The 18,619-nt window shown below is 56.1% G+C and overlaps 1 protein-coding gene across 10 annotated transcripts in view; it reads left to right on the forward strand.

Moving 5' to 3' along the window:
• FGD3 (FYVE, RhoGEF and PH domain containing 3) overlaps positions 1-6,113 on the forward strand; it is a 38,863-nt gene extending 32,750 nt beyond the window's left edge. For all 10 annotated transcript variants that reach the window (XM_081065158.1, XM_081065162.1, XM_081065164.1 and 7 more), the window contains 5 exons: positions 68-175; positions 1,013-1,075; positions 2,666-2,788; positions 3,031-3,174; positions 5,140-6,113. In XM_081065158.1, the coding sequence (XP_080921284.1) occupies positions 68-175; positions 1,013-1,075; positions 2,666-2,788; positions 3,031-3,174; positions 5,140-5,262 (561 nt within the window). In that variant the 3' untranslated portion in view covers positions 5,263-6,113. The remainder of the gene's footprint in view (positions 1-67; positions 176-1,012; positions 1,076-2,665; positions 2,789-3,030; positions 3,175-5,139) is intronic.
• Positions 6,114-18,619: the final 12,506 nt, after the last annotated feature.

An 18,619-nucleotide genomic window follows, 5' to 3' on the forward strand; every position in this document is an offset into this window, starting at 1 on the left:
AGAAGCACAAGGCCTGCCTTCCCACACCACGTACTGAGGGCTCTTGTTGTTTGTGGTCTGGTTTCAGGTCATCGAGGCCACCATCGAGAAGCACAAACAGAACAGCCAGACTTTCAAGGCCTTCAGTGGCACCTTGGGCCAGGACGAGGACCCCTCCCTCCCTCCAGACCCTCCTGTGAGCGCCAGAGTCCCTGGGGTCCATGGGAGGCATCTCCTGGCTGCAGGAGTGGGTGCCTACTGCAGGCAGCCCAGGCCTGTTGCACAAGGGCTGGTGTCTGGGAGGGAAGCTGCCCCCCACACCCCGAACTCTCCTCATGTCTCACATGAACCTTGGTGCTATGATCTTATCAGTGGGGCAGCTCGTCTGTCTTTTCCCAGAGGCGCTGCCTGGGACTTGGTGTGGGGAGGGAGTCAGGGCTGCAGCTGTCTGTCAGCAGCCTCTTGGGGCCCTGGCCACCTCCTCGGTCTGAATTTGGAGTGAGGCTCCCCCACTCTGTGCTTCCCATCAGGGCAGTCCCTGAAGCTGAGGAATGCCTAGCCCAGCCTGGCCCAGCAGCTCCGAGTCCCAGACGCCAGGCCTGGCTGGCCTTCCTAGGGCCTAGCTGGGTCTTTGTCCTGCAGGACACTTATTATTCACTTAATATTTGCATCAAATCTACTTGATTTTTTCTGCTTCCTGGACTATTTGAAAGAACACTGCATCTCTCCTGGGCAGGTAAAGCACTACTGTCCCCTGCCTTGAAAGGAGGCAACCTGGAGACAAAACACCCCTTTAACACGCCATTGCAGTCAGCACAGAGGCAAAGCCCAACCACAGAGGGCGGGCCCAGAGCTCTCCTCCAGGACATGTGAGGAAGGGGCTACAGCCAGGGCTGCCTCACTGCCATGGTGTGATAAGTCTTTCCCCCACCCTGTGGTCAGATGGAGGGCTGCGGTGTGTCCAGCCCTGCACTGGACACTAGTGTGTGGCCATGGAACCTCCGCTCATGCCAGCTGTCTCTGTCCCTTTCAGATGGTGACTACCAGCTCTGAGGAAACTGCAGTGGCAACCAACAGTGGAGTGGGTATTGCAGGGGTGAGTGACTCCCAGCAGAGGTGAGATGTAGAAGGTTGGGTGAGACTAGGGTGCTTGGAGGGTGAGACCAGACAAGGGAGACCTGAGGGTGAGAGCAGACCAGGCTGACCTGTGTGACCCAGATCCCCACAGTGATGACCCTGCGGCTTTTTGGTGGGTTGTGAAGGGAGCCCGCCGGGACTCAAATGTACCCCTGCCCCACCACAGCTTCTCCTCCATCCCACAAAGGGTGGCCCTGCCCCCCGTTCCTTGGGGACCACCTCTGGGCCCCCACGGCCTCCCTGTGTTTTCAGCAGCTGTGCAGTGCTGCCCACAGGGGCCCGAGAGCTTTGGTTCTGCCCTGGGGCGGAGGTGCATGTCTGGGCTCGCAGGCAGGACAGTGGGTCTAGCTATTCTGCTGCAGGCCACTCCCACCTCTGGGGCTCTCAGTGTCCTCACCTGGAAAACAGGGACAGTTTTCCCTGAAGTTTGGTGGAGGGTGGGGGCTGCGTGGCCACAGCAGACCCCCCAGATGGCCTTGTCTCTCCCCTCCTTCCCTTCTCTGGGCCCCATGAGCCTCTTCTCCCCTTTCTCCTTGTGTCTGGCCCCCAGCATTTCTGAGAGATAGTTTCCAGGCAAAGAGTCTGAGTGAGGTGAGGGGCAGCCAAAGCCAGAGGTGGCTTTGGTGAGGACACATGGCTAGGCAGAGTGTCAGTTTCGCTTATGGGGTCTGTGGCGCCCATTCTCCCCATGGCAGGACCCTGTGGCCCTGAGCTCTGTGGGATAAACTGAGAGGGGCCCCAGGGCTGTCTTACACCCAGTGTCCACAGGGCAGGCGGTCATGAGATGGAGGAGGAGCCAAGGCCTTGGGCAGAGCAAACATCCCCCTCGGAGGAACCAGGCTGACCCTGGGCTCCTCGTCCAGACTGGTGTAGGCTTCACAGTGGTGGGGCCCATGAGAAGCGTTGGGCTTAGTGGAGGCTACATGGCTGGGAGGTTCAGGACAGAATTTGCACCAACATGTCAGTATTAGTCAGCTCGGACTGCTGTAACAATATACCACCGACCAGGTGACTCAGATGACAGACATTTGTTCTCTCTCAGTCTGGAGGCTAGACGTCCACTCCTCGGCCCCAGGAGAACACTGTCACGTGTGTGAGGGTGGACTGAGTGCACGCCTCTGAGTGCCCAGTGTGGAGTAGGTGCCAAGCCCCAGGGCCCAATGAATGACAATGTGGGAGCAAGGGTTACATGGCCCAATACTGGGTGCAGACTCCCTCGGCCCTGGCTCTGGGCCTCTAAGCAGATCCGCCACCATCTCCCACAACGTGGCTCCAGTCACTATCTTTTCAGACACATCAGGCTAAATCACTGGCCCCTGTGTAGGGACAGTCATCCTGGGCCTAGAGTTCTGGCTCCACTTAGCAGCTCACTCCCTGTGACAGCAGGGTGGCCCCTGGGGAGCGGGGCTGGGCAGGCCATGGCCAACGGGGCTTCCACTTCATTCCCTTGTCCACACACAGCTTTTTGCCCTGTGTGTGTTGCCAGTGTATGACACAGCCACCCCTCCAGTGGGCCGAGAAGCTGACTGCTACCATTTGCCTTCCGTAGCTCGAGCCCAGAAGAGGGTCCTCTAAGACCAGGCGTGATAAGGAGAAACAGGGCTGCAGGGGCTGCGGTGAGACCTTCAACTCCATCACCAAGAGGAAGCACCATTGCAAGCTGTGTGGGGCAGTGAGTGGGGGCTGGGGGCCATCCCCGGCGGTCTGTGCTCCTGGTGCCTCTTTCTTCTTCTTTCTGGGCATGCAGATACCTGGGTCCTGGGCCCTCCTTGCCTCAGGGCCTCCGCCCTCCAGCAGGGATCCTGTTGGAGGGCCCCACGGCCTCTGCCCACTGTTCCTGTGGCCCTCACAGCCTCTTCCAGGACAGTCTTCTGTCTCAGGCAAATAGGGTCACAGGTGCCCTCTGTCTGGCAGGTTATCTGTGGCAAGTGCTCCGAGTTCAAGGCCGAGAATGGCAGGCAGAGCCGAGTCTGCCGAGAATGTTTCCTGGCACAGCCATTGGTCCCTGCGAGCCCCAGCTTCGAGGTTCCCACCGAGCCCAAGCAGACCACTGAGGAGGTGGGTGTCCTGTGAGCCTCCCAGACACGAGCTCCCCACCCCAGCAGCCTCTGCAGACTGTGCTCCTAGAGCTGTCAGTTTCCCTGGGAGCAGGACCGAGCAGCTCCATGGGGTCCACAGGCTGCTGGGAGCAGCTGGCAGTGGAATGCTTAATGTCACACATGTGTATGTTGGGCTTCTCAGGGTCTAGTCAGCGCCGAGGGCTTGGGAGCCACTTGGACCCAGGAGTTAGATGATGTGTTAGTCAGCTCAGGTGGTGTGACAAATGCTACAGGCAGAGATTTATCTCATAATCTTGGAGGCTCGAAGTCCAAGATGAAGGTGTGGGCAGGGCTGGTTTATCCTGAGGCCTCTCTCCTGGGCTTGCCGATGGCCGTCTCCTCCCTGTGTCCTCACGTAATCTTCCCTCTGTGCGTGTCTGTGTTCCAGTCTCCTTATAAGGACATGAGTCATATTGGATTAGGGCCCATCCTATGACCTTATTTTGACTTAATTACCTCCTTAGGGCCTCCATTTCCAAATACAGTCACACAGAGGGTTAGGGTTTCAACACCTGGGTTTGGGGGCACACGATTCAGCCCACAGCAGATGAGAACAAATGTCATCTGCTCATGGTCACCCTGATTGGACCTGGAGGGGCAATGCACCGGTGCCTTGCTGGAGCCGTTGGGGGTGGGGAGCAGGGAGGGCACCAGCCCCTCCTTGCCTCCTGCCCCTCTGAGGATGGCCACTCCTTCAAGGGCACAGTCCCTGTTTTATGGAATGGCAAGAAAGTTGGAAAAGAGAAAATGTGGCTTTCCAAAAAAGCTCATTTCTCTGTTCTCTCTGTGTAACACAGCTCATGGTTCTGAAGCCAGATGTATGCTGGGGTCTCCCAGGAAGCTGTTTGTAATATTGGCTTCCCTCCAGCAACGGTTGTAGGGTTTGGTCTGAGAGGGTCAGGGCTGCGGCTGGAGCACTGCCTGAGTGTCTCTCTTAGAGATCAAATTTGTAAGTGTATTAGAACCAAGTATAGAACCATCTCGGCAGTTAAGCCCCTCTCATGGCCCTGCACTTTCAGCACGGAGTGTCTGGAAGGCCCGGGTCTGAGCAGGGACCAGATCTCCAGGTGTGTCTGAGGGTGTCCTAATCGCTCAGGGGTTGTGTCCATGACTGCTCTATGCACGTCAGAGAGAGGAGGGGTGTGTGTGTATGTGTGGTGCGTGTGCGCATGTGTGTGAGTACACATAGTATGTGTGTGAGTGTGCGTGGTGGATGTGTGTGTGTGCACATGCATGTAGCGTATGTGAGTGTAACTGTAAATACCTGAATCCCTCACAGCCCTTCCCCGTGAGCCACAGTCTGGCTGCAGCTATTCCGTTTGTTCCTGTTTTATCTTATATCTATCCTGACCCACTGGTGACTGCATTCCCTAGGGAGTCCAGTCCAATCCAAGTGGCCTTGCAGTGCCCTGGGGAGGGTCAGCTGGCCCTTGTCCAGTTCATCTGTCCCCACCCCCTCATTCCCCAGAGGTGAGGCACGCCCCCCATGAGAGTGATGCCCGCAGAGAGACTGCACCCAGCCTGACCTCTGTGTCCCCAGAAGCCAGTCTCTGCAGATGCCCTGCCCAGCCTGCTTTGTGGCCCTCTGTGGGTGTCAGACAGTGGCTTGTCCTAGAGGGAGTTGTGGGCTGCCGTTGCCACGTCAGACCCCGTGGGGCTGGAGCTTTACCAGCAGGGAGCCACGGGTGTCCCCTGCACACCAGGCTGTGCTAGGGGTCTGCTTGCCCCTGCAGCCCCAAGCCTCAGGCCCATGTGCCCAGAGAGGCCCGGGTCACACTGCCGAGGAACAACCTCTCGGGTGGCTCACGTGACCCCGGGGCACCCATTTCCTGGCTGCCCAGAATCATCTCTCTGTTGCAATGGTTATTTGGAGATTCCAGGACTCCAAAGGCTGGGGTGCTGACTTTCCTCTACTTTGCTGCAGGACAGCGGGCCACCATGTGCCATCCCCCTTTCTGGCTGTACAGTGAGTGTGCCGGACCTGGCAGAGAGGCTGGAGGCTGGCATGTGTGGCGACTGCAGCAGGCCCCGCAGTCCTTGTACCTGAGTGCCCCATCCGCCGAGCTGGAGGCCCTGCGTGTGGCCACCTGCAGGGACCTGACCCAGGCCAGCCCAGGGCCCCAGAGTCCCAGACCCCGGAGACCCGTGAACTGAGTCTTGGCCATATACTTGGCTTTGCAGCCATCAGAGGGGCCTCTGCCTACTTGGGAAGTGGCCACAGAGGCCACATTTAAAAGTGAAGGGTGCCCGACAGCTGAGGGGCCAGTAGGCCACAGGACACTTGGCTCTGGAAGGTTCCTCTGCCTCAAAGAGGAGGACGCTGAGGCCCGGAAAGGCCACCTATCCAGGATGACCCAGCAAATCTCAGGGAAGAGCCCAGCCTCTGCCCTCAGACCCAGAGTATGGCTTGGAGTGGCACACAGGTGATTGTCACGTAAACCCCGTCGGTGTGGCCGTGTTGGGGCTCTGAGAAGCAGAAGGAGTGTGGTGGACGGTGCCCAGGGACAGCTGGTGGACGTCTGCAGTCGCGCTGGCCCTCTCAGCCCCTGTCCTCCTGTCTGCACTGTGTGAGCTGAGCCACGACTGGCCCCCAGACTCCACCTCCGTCTCTGCCCACTCCTGGCTGCCAGGTGCCTCCCCCCCCCCCCGCCCCGATGTCGCCTCACAGACCAGCAGCCTGTGCAGAGCCACTCACAGGACAGGGCAGGTGGTGGGCCTGGGCTGACCAGATGGCACTCATGGTTCCTGAATAACCTCACTGAGAAACTCCACGGGAGCCCCTCCCCACCCCTGGCGTCAAGTGGGGGCCTGAGAGTTGTGCCCATCTCCCCTGATGGATGGCCAGCAGTGCTTATCTGCATAAATAAATCCTGGCAGACAGCCGGGGGGCACAGCCTGAGGTGCAGGCCCCTCAGTGGGCCCACTGGTGGTTGGGTGAGGGACGGGGGTGACAGAAGAGCACAGTGACCCGGGCCTGTGGGGTGTAAGTCCAAGACCCTTTGGGGACCCCAGGATGACAGGGCGTCAGATGGCTGGGCCTCAGACCAGGTGCAACACCTGGAGACCTGCTCTGCATCCCTGCTCATGGCAGTGAGGGGACAGGGACATGTGCCCATGTAGGAACAGGAGCATGGGACGTGGACATTCACAGAGAAGTTTGGAAGGTCACAGGGGAGGGGTTGCTGTTTGTTCCAGAGCCTCAGGAGACCTCAGGAGAGAAAGGAGAGATTCAGGGACCGATGACTGAAGGGTTTCCAGTCCTTGGGGACACCCCCATTCCTGTAACACCCACACAGCACCCTAGGTGATGCCTGTCACTGCCTAGCCATGGTCAGACTCTCAGAACACCCACATGGGGAGCTGACAAATGGGCTTCTGGTCACGGGAGGGGTGGGACACATGTGAGGCAGAGGCCCAGATAAAGTGAGGGTAGGGCCCAGCGCAGGTGGGGATGGAACCCAGACGAAAGGGGTAAGGTGCAAGTGAGGTGGGGCACAAGTGAGGGAGGCAGGGCACAGATGGGGTGGGGAAAGAGCCCAGGTGAGGTGGGCCTAGCCTAGGTGAGCTTATGCTTCAGCCCGCGCTTGCCCTGTGGGCCCGCCCAGCTGTCTTCCTGCTGTCTGCCTGGGCCTCAGTCCTGAGTCTGAGAAGTCACCACCATGCAGTGGGTATTCTGGCCCCACTTGACATCAGGGACTTGCCCAGTGGGAGACGGAGGCCAGTCCCTTCCAGCCTGCTTGGGGCCCTGGCCACGCTCCTACCAATGCAGCAAAGCCGCTCGCCCACAGGCTGGAGCAGGGCCAGTGGATGACTGAAGCTCACACGGGGCCAGTCTCACCAAAACCCCAGGATGTTCCCACTTGACGCTGAGGAAACTGAGCCACAGAGAAGACCGTGAGAGTCGCACAGCTCCAGACCGAGTGGGAAGCCGGATTTGACCCACTGGGCAGGGCAGTACTCGACTGGAGTCTGGCAGGAGACACTGGGCGCCCCACCAAAGGTCCGCAAAGCATGTCTCCCAGCGAGCTCTCTGCATCAGGGCAGCACCAACCCTCTCCTCTGCCCACCAGCCTGCCCATCTTCCCACCCCACAAATGGGTTTCCACAGTGATCTCGGAATCCTTTGCTCCAGTACATGTGAGAGGGGCAGGTGGGGTATTCTACCCTCACAGCTCTCGACCCACCGGGATGTTGTATTCCACTGGGGTACACAGAGCCTGTCCCACCAGGGGCCAGCTTCAAGGGTTGCGGCAGGAGGTGTTCCCAGCAGCTATGGCTGCAGCAGGGTGAGGAAACATGCCCTCCTGCCCATTTCAGACAGTGCTGGGTGCCGAGCTGCTGCCTATCTTGTGGGGAGACGCTGAGAAGGAACTGTGCGGCCTCAGGAAATGGTGCCTGGGTTTGGGAGGAACAGAGCAGGGAGGGGAAGGGGGCACAACAAGGGGCAGAGGTCCCTGAGGATTCTCCCTAGGACTCCCCAGGGCAGGTGTCCCAAGAAGGGCACCCAGGTCAGAGCAGGGCCATCAAGGCCTGGAGGGGCAGCAGGGGGAGCACTGCGGGCTGCGGGAAGGTAGGGCCTGGTCGTGGGGTCTCTACGAGATCTCTCCTTTGGCATGGCTCTGGGAGGCAGGAGCAAGGGCAGTGAGTTGACTGTGAGCACCGGGTGGGCTTGGGGCTGAGACTGAGACAGGTCCCTGCATTCCCGCTGGGACTGGTGCAGACCCCTGCGACAGGCACTCAGAGGCCAGCAGCTATAGCATTGTGGACAGCCACCAACTGTCCCCCTCAGGCAGGGACCAGCTTTTCAAGAGATGAAGGAAACAAAGAGGTTCTTATGAAATACCCTGACAGAGATTAGCAACTATTTCAGAATCTGAAATCTTGGGGTGAGCTGCTGGAGCACAGCTGGGAAATGGGGGCAGGGCACTCAGTCCAAGGGCCACACTTGCAGACAGACAAGATCTGAACTCATTTTGGTTGCAGGCTGTCATCTCCACTTTTGCCAGATGTGGAAGCCGAGGTCCAGAGGGGCAGCGGAGGGCTTCAGCTACACAAAGCTCTGTGTGCACCCTTTGGGGGCTGGCCTTCCTAGAGTCTGTCCCAGGGGACTACTGGCTGGAGGCATCTGCCCTAGCCCACCCCCGCTGCCCACCCAGGCGCTCCACACACTGCCCATCCCATCGGCCTTGCTCGTCCTGCACCCGCAAGTGTCAGGGTCCCAAGGCAGGGGTCTTCTGTGCCCCGGGTAGCCTGAGAGCAGGCCCAGGGACTGTGGTTGGGCAAGATGCACACCTGAGCAGAAGGGTTTCCACAGGACTGAGAGTAGAGACAAAAGAAAGGGGAAAATGGGACGGTGAGTAATTGGGGCCTCTTGGCAGAGGTTGGTGATCGGAGCCCCAGCTCCTGCCATGGGTACCAGGCAGCTGCTGCCTGACCTGCCTTGGAAAACACTCTGCCCAGAAGGGGTGCTAGCCATGTCTACTGCAGTCCTGGCAAGAGAAATGAGCCAGCGTCCAGTTGGGCCTGCTGCAGCCATGCGCATGGTCCAGACCCCCTCTCCCAGAAAGAATTACAACCCAGAGGGCATCTTAGCAGTAGTGAAACTCAGGCCCAGAGAGGGAAACACACGTGCCCGAGATCACACAGTGAATTAGGGACCCAACAGGAGTCACTCATTCACTCTTCAGACGTTTGTTCAAGAAGTCGACACTGGGTGTCTGACCACTTGGATTTCTGGGACCAGTGGGTCGGGTGATGCCCTGTAGCCTCTCACCCTGCCACACATCGAGCCTGGTTTTCTACTACACCCCTCCCACCCAGGTCCCAGGCTCCAGCCAGTGGGCCTTCAGAACATACTAGCTCCTGCCTGACTCAGGGCCCTCACACATGTTGCTCCTCTGCTCTTCCTGTAGGTCTTTGTAAGACTGCTTTGTGCCACCTCCATAGAGCCCTTGCCCCAGTCTCTACTTTGTGTTTGTGTATTTGGCCTCTTGTTTAACGTCTTCCCTCTTGAACAGAAGCTCTAAGGGCAAGACACAGCACCAACAACAGCACCTGGCACATAGAAGGTGCTCAGTTAATATCTGTCAACAGCCTCATGCAGCCCTGAGCACTTTATGTCTAAAGGTTTTTGACCCATTTTACAGATGGGAAATTGAGGCTTAGAGAGAGAGAGCGAGACAGTGGCTGCCTGGGGTTGTAAAGGTCCAGTGTTCTCCTGACTCCCAGAGCTCCCTAGGTTTCAGGGACACAGAGCCAGTTCCTCCTCAGATGTCTGGTCCCATTGCAGAAACCAGCACAATGAGACCCAGAGGGGCCCCCAAGCCCCATTACACCAGCAGAGGAGCATTTGGACCCCAGAGGGTCCCATGTAGAGCTGCGCCCATCCCCCATCCTCCCAGGGACAGCAGGACCCCACTGTGCACAGGATCAGCCCTCTAAAGGCCTGGCTTACTCCAGGCCCCAGAGCCCAGGCTTGGGGAGTTCCAGCCTTTGCCCCCCCCACGGCTGCTTTAGGGGCCTCCCCACCCCTGGGGTCTGACAGGGCCTGCGAACCCAAGCCCCGCTGAGCAGCCAGTCCTAGTGCTTGGCATCCAGGAATGAGGGTCGGCTCACCTTGCTCCAGAGCTGCTTGGAATGTGTCTGCAGACAGGCTCCATCTGGACGATCCACCTGGGGGCCATCTTTGAGTACTGAGGGGCTCCAGGTCATCCCCCAGGTTTCCAGGTGGACCCAAGGGGCTCCAGATGGTCCCTGAGGGGTTCTAGATGCTCCCAGGGGCTCCAAGTGGTCCTGAGGAAGTCTGCTGCTCCCTGTCCATACACTTTCTCCCACCAACACCACTTTCTCATTTATAAGGGGAAAACCTGAAGGCTGGGGGTGTAGGGGTGTTGGAAGTGGGCAGGGCCAGGACAGGCTCGGGGAGCTGCGCCACCTCACATTCTGCACTTTCCTTCATGGGAAGCCTGTTATGACTGCAGGACCCACCCTCCTCCCTGAGCTGGTGGACTTCTGGGCTCCCTGCCCCGCTCACAGGTACGACGGTCTGATGGAGGCCCTGCAGCCTGGGAAGTGTGGCCCCTTGGCTCAGAGCCCAGGTGTGCTCAGATCCCTGTGTGCTGGGCCTCGGTGGCACCCTGGTGAGGAGGGTGGCACAGCCATGCTTTGCCCTCAGTCCTCTCCCACACTCCTGATGCCCACACCCCACGCCCTCGCCCCATGCTGACCCCAAACTGGATTTAGGCCTTTCTGACCAGCAGGGCTGCAGACTAGGCTGTGCCTGGGGAGTTCCCTGCAGAGAAGAGCTGGCAGCTGGGGTGCATCACCTGGCCCCCGATATCCTGGAAAGGAAAGGTGTGCAGGGAAGGGACTCCACCTTAGCCTGCTGCATCACAAGCTCGCTGTCCAGTTCTCCAAGTCCCTGTGCCAGGGTTGGCCAAGGATTCCTGTGTGACCCAAGACAGCCCACAGCCACGAGGGTAGAGGGGGCCAGCACTGCTGTGCTCAGGGGGCCATTCCGTAACCAGATGGAAGAGCCCCCCCGGGGACCCAAACCAGGACATGTGAGTAGAAGTAGGAAGAAAACCGTCTCTGACTTCACCTGAAGCAGGTGTGTGACAATAAAGCATGTGTTGAGTCACATTTCCTCTTCACTGTGGCACTGCCTCACCCCCAGCCACCATTTGCAGGAACCAGCCTGCACCCTCCAAACGTCCTGCCTTGGCGCTATCTCCCCACCTAAATCCAGGTTGGCAGTATCTCTGAGAGGGACAAACCCTCCTCTCTTCTGTCAGGGCCAGGCCTGCCTGGGAGCCCAGTCTTCAGTGCTCCAGCTGTACCCCTGTAAATGTGCACACAAACACCCCTGCACCTCTCCTTGACATGGAGCTCTGCTTCTCAGTGCCTTATCAAAGCTCCGAGAGCAAATGACACCTCCAAAATAACATCTGCCACCAAAGGGGTATCAGAAAAGTGCTGACAGCTGAGCAGGACATCTACTTCTAGGAAAAATAAAATTGGAATCAATCCCAAGTCCTGCACTTCCCAGAGGCAGGGGGTAGCCATTGGCTGTGTGTGGCGCTGAGCCCAGAGCCCTCCAGCGTTCTCTCCTCTGTCTTCCCAAAACCGCAGAGGAAGGAGCTACAGTCCTCACCTGTCTCACAGAGGGGAACCACTGCAGCTCAGCACCGAGGGGCTCTGTCTTAGGTGGGCCCCTAGCACCTTAGAACAGGGGGCTCATGCCTTGGGTGGGTCCCCAGTAGTTCAGAACAGGGTGGGGCTTGTGTCTTAGGTGAGTTCCCAGTAGTTCACCTACTATGAGACCCGGTGGTGCGGGTCTCATATCTTAGGTAGTTCCACAGTAGCTTAGAGCAGGGGTTATGTCTGATGTGGCTTCCCAGTAGCTAAGGGTGGGGAGATAGGGGGGTGGGGCTTGTGTCAGGTGGGGTTCCCAGTATTCAAGAAGGGGCCTTGTGTCTTAGGTGGGTCCCCAGTAGCTCAGAACAGGGCAGGGGGCATGTCTTCGATGGGCCCCTATTAGTTCAGAGTGGGGGCTGTGTCTTATGTGGGTCCTCAGTAGCTCAGAGTGGGGGGCATGTCTTAAATGGGTCCCCAATAGCTCAGAGCTGGGGGTCGTATCTTTGGTGCTTCCTTAGTAGCCAAGAGCAAGGGGCTTATGTCTGAGGTGGGTCCCCAATAACGCAGTGGGGAGAGGCGTGCCTTACGTGGGTCCAATAGCTCTGAGTGGAATGGAGTCTCTTAGGTGAGTCACCTGTAGTCAGAGCGGGTGATTGTGTCTTAGTTGGGTCCCCGGTATTTCAGAAAGGGGGGTTACATCTTAGGTGGTTCCCTGGTAGCTTAGAAGGAGGGACCTGTGCCTAGGTGGGTCTTTGGTAGATCAGTGCAGAGGGCCTGCTGTTAGGTGGTTCTTCAGCAGCTTAAAGTAGGGGGACTGAATTTAGGAAGGGTTCTCTCAGTAGTAGGGACTGCTGCATGTATGGAACGAAAGGAGCTTATTTGGGAGGTGACCCAGAAAAAGTAGGGTAGTGGAGAGTGAGGCGGAGAAGGCAGAATGCCAACATAGGTGTCCTGGGTTGAATGGTGTCACCCCAACATTCATGTCTACCTGGAACCTCGGAATATGATGTTATTTGGAAATAAGGCCTTTGCAGATGTAGTCAGTTAAACTGAGGATAGCATGGGCCCTAAAACCAATGACTGGTGTGCTTAGCAGAGGAGAGGACACATGGGGAGGCCAAAGGGTGATGGGGGCTGAGATTGGCATGAGCAGCTGTGAGCCAGGGGACGCCCAAAATCACCGGCAGTGAGGCATGGAAGGCTCCTCCCCTCGAACCTCCGGAGGGAGCACAGCCCTGCCGACACCTTGGTTTTGGGCTCCTGGCCTCCAGAGCTGAGAGGATTACATTCTGTGTTTGAAGCCATTAAAACATTCGAAACTGGAGGAAGGCCATCCTTATAAAGTGGCAGAAACTCGGCTAAATAGTGTTCTAGTGCTGGGGAGAAAGTAGAAATTTTAAGGGATGACTATTTGGCTGAGGAAATTTCCAAGCCAAGTACAAACAGTGTGGCCTGGGTTCTCCCTGCCGCATACAGAAAAATCTGAGTGGAAGGAAATAAATTGGGGAAGGAACTGTTGAGCAAAAAGGAACTGGCAGTTAATGATTTGGGAAGTCTTCAGCCTGTCCAGATTGTTAAAATTAGAAAATTCACTGTTCAGAAAGTACGGTCTGAAGAGAACACCAAAGATGTTGTAGGAGAACCTACAGTTAAGGAGATTGTGTGTGGGTCGTGGGTCCACTCCACCATCTCAGTGGAATGCAGAAACAGACGTGGGGATACCCAGGAAAGCTCTGTGAAGCTCTTGTCTGACGGTGTGGATCCCTGTGAATTACACAGGAGACCAGCAGGGTTTTGAGAATGTTACACCAGCAGAAACCCTGCTGATTGAGGATTGAGAGGCAGAGATAGATGAAGTGAAGGAAGAATGACGTGGAGGGCAGAGGCATGGATGCAGAGGCAGACAAGGGGGGGCTGGAGCTGCTGCCAAGGCCCCAGAGGGCAGGGCACCACCATGCCCTCAGACGGCAGGGCATCGAGCCCCAGAGGATTTTTCTCAGGCTTTGAAATCTAATGGATCTTGCACTGCTGGGTTTCAGACGTGCTTTGGCCCAGTGACTCCTTCATTCCTTCCACTTTCTCCCTTTTGGAGTGAGTTAAGACTTTGGGAGATGTTGAGAAGGGGTGGATGTATTTTGAAGGTGGGACCAAAGTGAATTTTGAGGGGTCAGAGGGCAGACTGTAGTGGGTTGAATAGTGTTCCCCCAAAACTCATGTCCCCCTGGAATGTCAGAATGTGACATTACTTGGAAATAAGGTCTTTGCAGGTATAATTAGTAAAGATAAGGTCACACTGCATTAGGGTGGTCTCTACATGCAGTGACTGGTGATCTTGTAAGAAGAAGGAGAGGACACAGAGATGTGTGGAGTCAGAGGGTGGAGGGAGAGAGTGCAGTGGTATAACTACAAGCCAAGGAGCCCTGAGGACTCGTCTGCTGTTTTAAGGCCCCTGGTTTGTGGTACTTTCTGCGGTGGTTCCAAGATACAGATACACAGAATGTGCTTAAGCAACTTAGGTGTGGAGGCAATGGGAGCTTGGCTGCAGGGAAGACTGGGTGCCCCCCACCAACACCCAGCAGAGCCCTGGGAGCATGCCTGCAGTCCACAGTGCTTGGTTTTCGACCTGCTGCGGTGAGGTGAACACACCGCGGGGAAGCATCCAGCGTGTGCATGAATGATGTTGGAAGGACTGGAGGGGGTTTGAGGGAGCCTGGATGAGATGCTCTCAGGAAGTGGGGCTCATTCTAGGCTTCTCAGTACATTTTCTTAGAAAGTGGGGAGAATGAAGGGAGGCAGAAGCTATAGTTGGTAATGAAGGAGCAGCCGCTCATATTCCAGGATAGGGGACACTCAGTATATTATCATTCGCCCAGTGACTGTTTTCTGTGCCTAGACAAGATGATGCAGTGGTGGTGTGTTTTTTTTTTTTTGTCTCAGAGTTATGTTGTCTGAGGTGTTTCTGTTCAACAGGAGAAGCCCACAGTCCAGACTTCACAGTGTAGAACCATCACCTCAGAGCTACGGTGCCCACAGGCGAGGCCAGGGACAATCTGACCACTGAGGGGAGACAAGCACAGGGTGTACCCCAGCCCAGCCTGGGTAGGCAGGGAGTCCTTCCTGGAGGCAGTGACACATGAGCCAAGTGCCGAGCACCAGCAGAGCCACAGCGCTGGGCAGAATGGGAGGCAAGTCAGCTTTACTGAGGGCTTCACGCCTGGGCTCTGTGGACTTGAGAGATCACAGAGGCCAGCAGCATGGAGCCCAGAGCCAAGAGTGTGAGCAGCCACCTCAATATTTGATGACAGGGTGGAATAAAATGGGCACACAAGGAAGAGCTGAGCAGGGACCTTTTAGCACACTCACCCCTTTGAGTCCGTCTTTGAGGGGTGATGGCTATCAGCCAAGGAAGGCAGTCTGTGGCCACCCTCTGCAGGACCGATGCGTGCGTCCCAGCCCTCTGAAGGCTGCAGTGACAGTGTCCCCTTCCAGGATCGCAGTGTTCAGTTGAGCAGGTGTGCACTGCTCAGAAGCCCCAGGGAGTATGCAGGTACTGTGAGATCAAGTCTGTGCTCTATCTTCAGGGCCTTGACCTTTATAGAACGGTTTGGCCTCAGCCTACCTACCTTAGCCCTGTGTGAGGAGCCAAGGACAAGATGGTCTCCAGGAGGGCTTGAGATCCTGGGGGTGAAGGGGACAGGGGACGAAAGAGTCAGCGAGACCTTGGATGGCCACACAAGCTTGGACTCACCTAGACTGAGCCGGGCCCTGAGAAGAAGGAATAACCATGTGTACCATTGTCGGGACTCCACGTGTGCTCGAGGAGGGCTCCTTGAGAGATGACCGCTTCTCTGTCACTGCTGTGCCCCTGGCACAGCCCTGGGCTAGACGAATGAGGTAAACCTTCCTCTGAACAGCCCAGAAAATATGGATAAGTACCAAGAACACAGACATTACCTGTACCCTCCAGCACTAACACTGTGCACAAGTGCCCATCTGCCCTCAATCTGCTCATGCACATCTGTGTTTATCAAAACTCAGTGGGCTCACACCTACCTGCAAGGCACAATCAAAAATGTTTAAATTTTTAAAAATGTATGACAATAAAGGACACGCTGCCATTAATACCACTCAAAATGCTCCCCCTCGCTTTGAACACACTTATCCTATCCTTCTTGCCATTTTCTGGAAGTCCTCTTTCCTGAATGTCTTTAGTTGTGCTGTCGTGGCTGCCTCAATGTCCTGACTCATTTTGACTTTGGGGAAGAGCCAGAAGTTGCATGCTGCCAGCTCTGGTGAATAAGATGGATGAGGACCAATGGTAGTATTTTATTTGACAGAAATTGCCATGAACCAGAAGTGATGTGTGACATCGAGCATTGTCATGATGGAGGCTGATTTATGGCACACTTTAAAACACTCCTTCTCTCAACTGTAGCTCACACCCAACTGACTGCACTGAACAAGTTGAAACCTGTCACACACTGTTACTAAGGTTTGATGCACTGCTTCCTTATTGAAGATCTCTGCCTTTCCGTTGGATGGCACTCGGCAGCAGCAATCACTGTATTTTGTGATCACGACAGAAACCAGCCACTCAGAAAAGAGGACCAAGCCTCAGTTTCTCATCTGTAAAATGAGGATAACAGAGTGCTCATGATTACTAGAAAAGAGCAGCTCTCAGTGCAGGGAGTGAGGGGGCCAGAGTAGGTGTGCAGCCCCTTTCTGCTCCACTATCCTGCAGACTCACTCCCTCAGTGACAGCACAAAGCCACTCTTACCAGCCCTGACTGTGGGCTTCACACACTGGATATACCAGTGGGCACTGCACATTTCGTCCTTCTTCAGCCCTGGTGGGAGCTAGCATGCTCATTTTGCAGATGTGAAAACTGAGAGGTACAGAGCGCCAGACCATCAGGCCCAAGAGCCCAGGCCTTGGGGATAAGGTCTGGGATGAGCTGTGTTGCTAGGGGCAGATGCTTCCCCTGGGCCTCAGTCTCCCTAGCTATGAAACGGGAGCCCTCCAAGCATCTGTCCCAGGCCAGGTCTCTGATCTGTCCATTTGGGGACAGGGAGCATGAGGAGACAGGGTTGTGGGGAGGCAGGCTTCCACCGTGCTGGCTGGGCAGGTGCGGGGCATCAAAGAAGCTTAACTAGCCCTTCAGTACTAAGCTTCTGGATTGCCCTTGACCATCTGTGCACTTACTGCCTGCTTACCTAGGAGCAGCTTGGGCTGTGAAAACACACCGCTGCCCCCAGCAGGCGGCCCAAATCCTATCATTACCAGTGAGCCCTCAGACTACAGTAATGAGGCATAATCCTAGCAGGCGAGTGACCTCAGACAGGACAATTCCCCCTCTCTGATCCTCAGTTTCCCCATCTGTAGTGAGGGGTCAGTCTACGTCTTTTCTTACAGGTGGAATTCAGAACTGTCCTATGAATGAGTACAATCATTTACATGTACCCCACCCTTAAAATCTGTATTAGTTTTCTGTTTTCTGATTAGAGAATAGACTTAGGCTTGTGTAGAAAATACAGACCTTGAACAGTCAAGAGACAGGAAAACATAACCCAGAGTCTGGCTGCACAGAGGCAATGGAGTAGAAGCCCCAGGGAGCAGCCAGTCAGGCTTTGTCCCTCCCGGGCCAGCGTGCCCTAGCTGCTGAGCAGTCCTGGCACACAGGAGGGGCTGCGCAGATCTATTCCGTGTGTGTGTCACCTGCTTTTACCCTCCGGGGAAGTACACAGCCCATGTGCCTTGCTGCATGTCTCTGAGCTGTCACTGCCAATCTGTGGGCAGTAGCTCGATGTCACCTGTGGTGACTTACCTGTCTCCCCCATGAAAGCCAAGGCAAGCCTCACGTGGGCAGGCCCTTGGCCAAGGAGGACAGCCCCCCAGGCAGATTCTGGGCCCTTGTGGGGAGTGGGCTCTGGGCAGGGCTCCTTGCATAAGGGGGTTGGCTCTTGCTGTGGAGTGGATGGAAGACTAGTGTGCATGGTGGGCGCCAAGTGACCTGGCAGAAAACGTTTGGGGGGAAATTCTTTTCTCCCCAAATACCCAGCTTATTTGAGCTACAAGCTCAGATTACTTTTTTTTTTTAATGCTTTTAATTTTAAAAGGTTTTAAAAAAGAAGTGAAGTCCATGAAGTCATTTGCTTACATGACTTGTCTCACGATGGAACTTTCTGGACTTGGTCCATTGTGAGAGGTTTTTAGGATGAAAATCTCATTTGACTATTGAGTGGATGTAAAAATGAAGAATATTTAAACAAAAAGCAGTTTACAATTCTACAATTATTATCCGATTTGAGGGAAACACACCAATAATTACCTCCCAACCAGGCTTATGCATGGTCTCCCCCAGGGTACCAGGGCCTCTGGACACAGACGCTGTGCCAGGTGAATCACACCTGAAGTGTAGAAGTGTAGAAGGCTCCCTGGGGTAGGCAATGCCTGAGTTAGCCCTGCAGGGAAAGGAGATCACCAGGCCAGACCCTCACTATCCCCTGTAAATCTCTGGCAACACATGTGTAAGTCCATTTTACAGAGCAGAACACTGAGGTCCAGAGCTTTCAGACTCTTCCCCATCCCAGCCTCCCTGGTTCCTTCCCCCATACTGTGTACTCCTGGTTGCAAACCCAGATAGGGGAGCACGTAATAGGGAGGGGCTAGACTCCCAAATGCAGGGAGGCCAAGGCTATAGTCAGTTCCTCAGGTGTCTGTGCCTCCCCTGCCATCTGCCCACATGTTGGCTCCACTGAGGAAGCCATATGGCCTCCCTGATTCAGAGACATGGCATAAGTCTTGAGGTCACACAGCACAGAACGGCTTTGTCAGGGCAGGGCATCACGGAGGGCTCCCTGGAGGAGGTGCCTGAGGGCAAGCAGACACCAGTCTGGGCCAGGGGGTGGAGAGGGGGACAAAGGGGGCCAGGTGACAGGCTGCTCAAGTACAAACGCTGACAGGTCCTGCAAGGCCTAGCTTCATGGTGCTGCCCCATCTCTGACTGTGTTACGATCTCGCTTACCTTGGGAGGATGGCAGAACCTTCTCTATCCCTCAAATGAAAACATCACGCCTGTGGGTCTATGGGGAGGCTTGTCAGAGCCATGGTCTCTGCCATGGATAGGGGGAGAGGAGGTGGGGCAGGGGTGTGGCCCACGTGGTCTGTCGTGTGTAGTGGGCCGAGTCCTTCCCGTCCCTGGCCTCAGTTACCCTCCCTGCACATACACAGTCAGCGTTGCTGGCACTCTCCAGGATTGTGCCATTCC

This window comes from Rhinolophus hipposideros (assembly GCF_964194185.1).
Source record: "Rhinolophus hipposideros genome assembly, chromosome: 11".
NCBI classification, from domain to species: domain Eukaryota; kingdom Metazoa; phylum Chordata; class Mammalia; order Chiroptera; family Rhinolophidae; genus Rhinolophus; species Rhinolophus hipposideros.